Source organism: Populus alba, chromosome 5, assembly GCF_005239225.2.
Source record: "Populus alba chromosome 5, ASM523922v2, whole genome shotgun sequence".
Taxonomy (NCBI): Eukaryota; Viridiplantae; Streptophyta; class Magnoliopsida; order Malpighiales; family Salicaceae; genus Populus; species Populus alba.
Genome location: NC_133288.1, coordinates 17,401,969 through 17,410,577, shown reverse-complemented (window position 1 = coordinate 17,410,577; position 8,609 = coordinate 17,401,969). Strand labels below are relative to the sequence as shown.

The window sequence follows — 8,609 nt, the reverse complement described above, 5'->3', positions numbered from 1 at the left end:
TTACGTAGGGACTCTTTTTTTAATAATAGGTGATGTAGAGATAGTAAAATTATAATTTTTTGAATACAATATACTAAAAAGAAACGGTATATTAATTACAATGTAAAAGATTTTAATCCAACTGAGAGCGAAACACCAGCTAATTATCTAGTTTTATTACGATAAAAATGGAGTCCTCCAAAAGTCAATAGCCAACGAGAGGCATGGCGGAGACCTGGGAGACGACAGTGGAAGACCAAGCTTCGGTTGACGAGGGTGAGTGGTTTGATTTATTTTTATATTTTAAAAAATTAAATAAATTCAATTTAATCCATAAAATTTTCAATTAAGGTAGAATTTGATTTAATGAGCTTTTAATCTAAAACGAGCTTTTAGTTTTTTGTAAGTTTTTTTTTCTTAGGTTTGATTTTGGCTTTTTCAGTTTTGATTTTTGAAACTGAAATAATTTTTATTTTTTAATTTCCTAACTAAAATTATAAAATAAAATAAAAGCATCAGATTTAATTAATTTTGAATTATTTTTTTCATGAATATTTTAAATAATTCAATTGATTTTCTCACCCTCCTAGTGGCTTCGTTTTACTATCCAAGTTTTTACAAGTAGAGACCATGAGCTTTCAAGCGAACTTACAATTTTAAAGTTTTAAAGGTATTTAATGTTACAGTAGTTATCTTTTAAAATATTTTTTATTTAAAAATATATTAAAATAATAATATTTTCATTTAAGTTTAATGAAATTCCATCACATGATAAGCTCAAACACAAGCTGATTTATTTTAAAAAACAAATATTAAAAGGAAAAAACAAATTTTAGCACAAAGTGGCAAATTCTTTTTTTTGCTTAAATAATTTATTTCTTTAAATAAATTAAATTAGATTTAAGTTTTTTTATATGAGGATATTTTTATCATTTTTATATAAAAATATTTAATAAAATAATTTATTGAAAAATAGATTAAAGTATAAAGATAAATGGGAAACAATTTACTGAAAGTATAAAAATAGATTGGAAATCGAACTGTATGTTTTAGAATTTTTATTTTTATTTATTTAAAATTATTTTTTAAATATTTTTAGAATTTTAAAATGATAATATTAAAAGTATTTTTTAAAAATATTTTTTTTAATATATCTTCTAACAAATTTTTTTTTTTAAAATAATTCCAATCATAATTCCAAATAATATCTAAATAATAATTATAAAATCACAAGAAAATCAAAATTCACTTATTAAAGTTAATGAGGCAATCATAGTTTTTTTGTTCTTATAATTGATAATTCTTAGTGAATTTCTAACTAGTTCAAAGACAAATTTCATATTTATCAATGAATTGTTTTAGTCTCTATATAAATTTCTTGGATTCTATTTATGACAATAAACTATCCTAAAAATCCAATTGTTATTTTTTTTAATTTAATATTTATTGAAAATTTTGATCGCATATTGTTTTTTGAATTAAGGTCATTTCCTTCTCTTATTTTATTATATTCATTAAATTTAAATTGTGAGTATACATTAAATAAATATAATTTGGAGCATAATAATAATGGCAACAATTTAATTATATATTGTTTTTTATTTAATTCAAACCATTAAATTTAAAAATAATAGAATGATTTAAAAACATGATTAATCATATTTAATGAGAGGATCCAAAATTCCTTTTCGATGAAAATAAAAGAAAAAAAATCCATTTGAGCGTGTGTGTGTGTGTGTATCAATTTGTTTTTGGAGACATCAGGGAGAGATTTAACAAAATTCAACAGTGATGGGAAAAATAAATGATAATCATAAAGAAGATGAAGGATTTATAATAAACTTTGGAGTCGTGAAACCACTCAGAAGTCAAAATGGAGCTGCTTCCACATTTCCACCCACCGCCTAGGCAGTTCCCAGAAGCACAGACAGAGACAGGCACATAATCAGAAAATGTTAGAGAGAGAGAGAGAGAGAGAGAGAGAGAGTGAAGCAGAAGGACCCCTGAAATCTAAAATTTCTCTTACAAATCCCGGAAAATTTTCTCCTCTCTGTTTCTATTTATCACCCAACTCCCGCCATTTTGTCTACACCACCTGATGCCCTCTTTCACCTTTTAATTCCTTTTCCTTTTTTTTTTTCAACAGAAGAAAAAGAAAAGGGAAAAGAAAAATTCCCCTGTTTCCAAGATCCTCCTTTCATTTGCTTCAATTCCACTCCAATTTCTTTGTCTTTTCTTATAGATCAAAAAACCCATTTCTCAGAACTGATTAAAAATAATAGCTCATTTTTTTTTTTTTTTTTCCAGAATGGACGAGTTTGGTGTGTTAACAGAACGTTTTGGGTTAAAACCGCAAGGAAAATCGGCTCCAATGTCTGCATCGAGAGGACCCAATAACGCCCAAACTCGAGATTTCCCTTCTTCAAACCCGAAATCCAACTCATATTCTTCTAAATCAACTTATAACTCCAAATCATATAATGGGTCTTTCATGGAGGATCACGAAACTCTCTTTAGCAATTCAAAATCCCAGAATTTTGGTGATGATTTTGACATTTTTGGTTTTCAAAAGAATTCAAAACAGACGAGTACTGGGTTTGGTTTCGATTTTGATTCTGTCTTTTCAAGTACTAAAAGTTCGAGTGTGCAATCGTCTTTTGTTGATGATATATTTGGTGGGTTAAATGGGTCTAGTTCATCAGTTAATAGCAATAGCAATAACAACAACAGTGAGGATGATGATATTTTTGGGGCGTTTACTTCTTCTTCAAAGGCCGCCAAGCAAAGTTCACCAGTCAAAGATTTGTTGGGGGGTTTCGGCACAAAATTGAAGCCTCCGAGCCGTAATGGATCTGTTGGTTTTGATGATTTGATACCTGGGTTTGGTCCCAGCAACTCATCAAGGAAAGAGTATGTGTCTCGTTATGGGGAAACTTGACGCTTTCATTGATTACATGCTTAATTGATGCTTTCATCGATTATTTGCTTAGTTGTTTGGTTAACTAAATGCCAATGCTTTAGTTTATATTTTCTGTTATTGGTTTGTATGTGTAGGGAAATATTTGCATACTATAATAAATCTTGTGCTTCATGTATGAATACTTGTGGGCATGACAGGTTATTTTACTGGTCACACATTCTCAAGAAAATGATGAGATGGTAGTTTAATGGCCTTAAAGTTGAGACAGGATGATACACCTCAAAGTGGTTCTTGTAATCGAGCATTAGATTTCTTGTTTAGTATGGATTTAGTTAAATTTTTCGAAGCCTTTTATAGTGATTTACTAGTCTATTTATAATCTTTTTTATTGGACCTATATAGTGTTACCCCATTTTCTGTATGATGTAATGGCATGGCCATGAACGTTTCTTGTTATCATACTTTTGGTGCAGAAAAAATATGCATACAATTACACCAGCATTCACTTCATCAGAGGACCCTTTTGCAGTACTTGAACAAACTTCAACCACAACAAAATCGTTTACAGACCCTCTGGAGGAATTTGGTAAGTTTAATCATTCTGGAAGAACAGAACGTGCTGTTTCATCGAATTGTTCCCCACCATTGAGACCCCCTCCAAAACCAGGACAAGTTTTGAAGACAGGTAAAAATTAGTTCAGGCTTAAATTGAAACAATAGGTCAACTTGATTTCTTTACTTATCTGTTCTTGTAAACTTAATAATGTTACAATGCTCCATGATGCAGGAAAAGTTTTGGATGTTTCTGCCATAGATGAACTGGAAGACTTTGCTATGGGTAGGATGCAAAACAATGCTCGTAGTGTCTCTAATGGTCACCATGCTGGGGAAGTAAAGGAGAGCGTGGATGATCTAGAATCATTTTTTGGCAGGGTTTCTCGGTCCAGCAGTGTACCAAAGTCAAGGTCTGGAGTTCCGGTAAGAACTATTGATACCAGAATAAAGGTTTCTGTAACACTAGTAGCTTGTTTTTATTTGACTTTGGATGGACTTGTTAGGACCCTCTATTTGATGCAAAGATAAATGGAAATGGAAAGCCTGAATTCCCTTTTAAAAAGGCTTCGAGCCCCTCACATGGCATAAGGAAGACTTCATCCACAACAAATGCACTTGGTGACCTTTCTTTGATTTTTGGAGGTAGTTTATTATTGAAATTAGATTTCAGTGGTTGCAGTAGAAATGTTCTTTTGATGCATTGTTTTTTCTGATATGATGACACCTTTACTCTGCCAAAGATGCCACATTATCTGGAGAATTTGAGGAAGTTGAAGGGGAAAGTGAAGAAAGAAGAAGAGCCAGATGGGATCGTCATCAGAGGACCAGGGATCGTATGGTCTGTTTTCCTTCTTGTCATTTCTCCACTCTTTGTTTCTCAAACACGACCAGAGTTATAATATTGACTGGATGAAATTATTTTTTTTCTCTAGGATTATAGTAATACTGTGTGTTTGTTTATATAGAGGGTGAAAAGAAATCAGTGGATGTATGAAATAAGAATAGAAAAGGAGTATCTAAGAGCTCTTGTACTTGATGATTAGTGGCTATAATCATAAATTAAGGACCTTCATCTTGCACAAAATTCCTTCCAGCAGTGGTGGAAGAAATGATTTGTCCTTCTCTGGTTTTTGTCAGTAGTTCTCACCCGGCTTCTTCTTGTGCACCTTTTCTTAGTAAGAGCCTGCATAGAGTAATAATGATAACTTGCCATTGAGTCATATCTGTGACTCTTTGCTTGCGGATTTAAAGCACCTAGCTGATGGTCCTAGTTGACAGCATGAAATTGAATGCATTCTTACTTTGTAGATTGAATTTGTATTTGTCACCATAGATGAAGATTTCTACAATTTTGGATTGTTTTATATACAGGAACAAGCAGTTGCTGATATGAACCAGCGTGACCTTCAAACTTTGCATGAGCAAGAGGAGAGGCGTGTAAGTAAATTCAGAGTTGCCTTGACTTGCAATGCATTTAGTGGGATCTTTGTGTATTGCCTCTACAAGTTATTGGTTTTTTTGCACCATATGCGCAATGTAAGGATGCTTGCGGTGCTTCTTTTGGGGTTGAAGACAAGTTGTAAAGAACTCACTCTATATGCTAATGTGTATGTACATATGGTACATACATAAATGATCATATCTATTGATTTCTTTGTTGCTCTCTCTTTGTGAGGCTGGGATTAACAGGGTGATGGCTATATCTTCCAATATTTATTTTTTTCTTTGCAATGTAACCTCTTAATTTTGAGTAATATTTTGGTGATATTTGATATTAATTTGCAGAGGATAGCTGACAAAATGGATGTTCAGATAAAGCACTGGGCTGCAGGGAAGGAAGGCAATATGCGTGCACTGCTATCGTCATTGCAACATGTGAGTTTCACAACAGCCTTTTTAATTTGTAAATCTTTTTGCTTAACTTTTAGCACTTTACTAGGCAAGAAAGTATTGCATCTATTCTCTTATATTTGTTACTTTCTATATCTGAATTGCTCATTAGTCTCTGACCAAACTGTGGTCTTGCATCTTAGAAGTGAGAATTTGGAACCAGTCTTCGAAGTGAGCTTCTGGATTGATGATCACAACTACTATTTCTGGCTCTGAATGAATGCTGTGAAACATTAATATGTTGATATGCTCCATTAAAATAGTCTTGTGCCTTGCTTCAACTTTTTATTTGTTCTGCTTCTGGAAGTGTTGGGTTATCTGTATTTATGATGGTGAAGTTAAAATTATTGTTGGAGTTTTGATGTGATGATAGTGCCTCCACACTCCATGCATGCCTATTTTTGTGGTACCTTTATAGGCACTGTTCTAATGGTGTAAAGTCCATGCTTTTTCACCGCCAACCATACTATCAAGAAAACATTTTGAGGGCCACTGGCAGCATCATTGGACTCGCTAGAACTTGTGTATTTGTTGTGTTATCTGTTTAAGAGGTCGCTTGAAGTGATGGGTTTCAGTTCAAAGGAAAATGAAGTGTCATTCTCATGTTTCGAAGCTATTATTGAATGTTCAATGAATTCTTTTTTTTCCTGTTTGGTTTTAGATTAAGCATAAAGTAATTACCAACATGTTTATTTTATATGTGGAATGATGAGCAGGTGCTTTGGCCTGAGTGTGATTGGAAACCAGTTTCACTGACAGATTTGATAACCTCTACCTCAGTGAAAAAAGTCTATAGAAAGGCAACATTATGTGTCCATCCTGACAAGGTTCAACAGAAAGGTGCCACCATTCAACAAAAATATACTTCTGAGAAGGTTTTTGATATCCTCAAGGTACAGCATGAATTTCCTAGTATCAAAATTAGGTACCTACATTGCTGGGTAGTGGATTATTTTTGACTGTGGTTCAATTGCTACATCTAGCCTTTAGTTGCTTTTCTACTTCGTTTCTCATTTGCTGGAGGTTGTCTTTTGCTTTTCATTAAACAGGAAGCTTGGAACAAGTTCAGTAAGGAGGAGCTCTCTTGAATGCCTTTGATGATGCGTCCTCTGATTATTTTGAGCCCCACCATTTGGCAGTTATACGACTTTGATTTTGAGGTAAATGTTCTTGCACGCCGTGTCGATCTTACACCCTTTAGGTGCAATATCTCCATTACATCATGAATCCCGAGTCTCATAACTGAGAGATATGCTAATTGAAGATAACTTATGTTGTAATTGATGGTGTAAATTAACGGTTCTTCTAGAAACATCAGGTTTTACAACATTTATAGAATCCTTCCCCAGGAAAATTTCAACTACCATTTGGCAATTGCATTGATGGTGAGAATTTCAATCTGCTCTCATTTTTTATTCTTTATTAGTATTCAGTATTTGAGTTATGGGGAAGGCGTGGGGGATTTTCTTCTTTATTGTAATAATGATATTCCATGAACTTGTGAATTTAATCTACTAAACAATCAGAAAGGTGTGGTTGTTTTGCTGTGCATTTAGCAGGCGCAACTAATTAATGATTCTTGAGTTACAGAAGCTGATTTTTCAGCACTCGCTGATATTCAACATCACAGCATTTTTTTTCTTACCATAATTATTGTTCTTGAACGCACCCATGTGCCTTCTCAAAATGGGGCGATGGTTTAATTGGTGGGATGTGATGATTCGCGTCAGTGCCATCGATTTGTCAAGGCTCTTGCAGTGATACACAGAGAATTTCATCCTACCAGAGTGTGAAGTTCCATTCTAAAGTCTTAATGATTTGAATTTGATCCTTACAAACGTTGAAATTGAAGAGGCCACTTTTGACAGTAGTTGATTCCTCTGCCGGTGAAGTAAAAGAGAGGCAGTTAAGACTTTTTAAAGATCTATGTACAAAAATACGTAAAAAATAAATATATACATAAATGCGTTTTTCAAGTGCCTTAAATATGCACTTAAACGCTGCTATATGCCATCAATTACGTGACTCGACTAGCAAGTAGCATGAATACAAGAGGCATGATTCCCAGATAGGCAATTTCCCATATCATTTTAAGGCTTCTTCTCAGTAGTTCTCAGTAGTTTTGGGGCACAGAACATGATTGTTGGTTTCTGTGCTAATTGCAGCGTTCGCTCTGCAAATAGCTCTTGAGGCCGCTACTCTTTAAAAAAAGGGCCTAAATGCCCTCTGGACCTGTTGCAGCTTCGAGGAGGGGAGCATTGCCTTCTATGTGAACTACCAGGAATAGGGGAACCTATCCCTAAAGGAGTTTTTAGGCAACATCCGAACAGTGTGTGTAGGTGTTGGGATGGATAAGGTTGCAGAGAAGCTCAAGGAGGAGAATGGTTTGGTGGCCAGGACCGGCAGAGCAAAGGGTTTTGGCATCATCTGCAGAGGCTAGCAAGTGTTTGGAGGGTAAGGATGGTGGTCGGATGAATTTGCGGAAGTTGGTAAAGGTGGTGTTGGGAGAAGAGAAGGATGTATCCAGAGCCTAATGCATGCTAATGGTATAATGAATCGTGTGATGAACTTTCATACAATTAAGATTGAAGGAGCTGTTCTGGAATGCTGTTTAAACAGTATATATATACTAAAAAAAAAAAAAAAATGATTTCACCCCCAAGCGTTAGCCAAATGATGTATGTGCATATACACTTTATGCAAGTCATTAGGCAGGGACAATAGGCAGGAAGGGCATTCCTGTTTGTCTCAAAACAATGCTTCGTCGCAGCATCGGCTATGCCAGCAACGGATGCTATAAACCAGAGGGTAACATCTTTATGCAAGTCAGATCTACACCCAGCTTCTTCTTTTTTCCCTTGCAATTTCATGCATCCTTTCAATTCTACTAGAAGTATTTCTTATGATGTGGTGTTAGATTTGATATTAAGGGCATGTTTTTGGAGAATGTGGTAGATGTTTTTCAAAGTATTTTTTACTTGAAATATATCAAAATAATATTTTTTTATTATTAAAATTTATTTTTTGACATATCAAAACAATTCAAAAATATAAAAAGATATTTTTTTTAAAAAAATATTATTTAACCACAATGCAAAATAAGACCTAAATCCTTAATGGGAGCTAATCCTATGCATCACTTTTTTTTTTTTTTTTTAATTCAACCATATGATAAATCATTTTTTTCCCCGGATAGTTTTAAGGACATTAAACACCAATGGATGCTTTAACCAACGGTGTGACTAAATAACTTAATTGGCAGGTA

At 33.8% G+C, this 8,609-nt stretch overlaps 1 protein-coding gene across 2 annotated transcripts; it reads left to right on the top strand.

Annotated features, from left to right (window-relative positions):
- The first annotated feature begins 1,839 nt into the window (after nt 1–1,839).
- Nucleotides 1,840–6,936, top strand: LOC118029233 (uncharacterized). Of its 2 annotated transcripts, none has more exons than XM_035033067.2 (9): nt 1,840–2,889; nt 3,373–3,584; nt 3,687–3,877; nt 3,979–4,096; nt 4,195–4,292; nt 4,826–4,891; nt 5,240–5,329; nt 6,061–6,237; nt 6,394–6,936. In XM_035033067.2, exons 1-9 carry the CDS (start codon nt 2,288–2,290, stop codon nt 6,430–6,432), a joined length of 1,593 nt encoding a protein of 530 aa, XP_034888958.1. In that variant the 5' UTR covers nt 1,840–2,287; the 3' UTR covers nt 6,433–6,936. The 2 variants fall into 2 exon arrangements, with proteins under 2 accessions (XP_034888958.1, XP_034888957.1); XM_035033066.2 differs by having other exon boundaries at nt 1,841–2,889; nt 3,958–4,096.
- The last annotated feature ends 1,673 nt before the right edge of the window (nt 6,937–8,609 follow it).

Bases quoted from the DNA above. Each gene is read 5' to 3' on its own strand.
- LOC118029233 (XM_035033066.2), top strand. From the start codon at position 2,288: ATGGACGAGTTTGGTGTGTTAACAGAACGTTTTGGGTTAAAACCGCAA. The intron at 2,890-3,372 runs GTATGTGTCTCG...CTTTTGGTGCAG, and splicing joins AGCAACTCATCAAGGAAAGA to AAAAAATATGCATACAATTA. The intron at 3,585-3,686 runs GTAAAAATTAGT...TCCATGATGCAG, and splicing joins AGGACAAGTTTTGAAGACAG to GAAAAGTTTTGGATGTTTCT.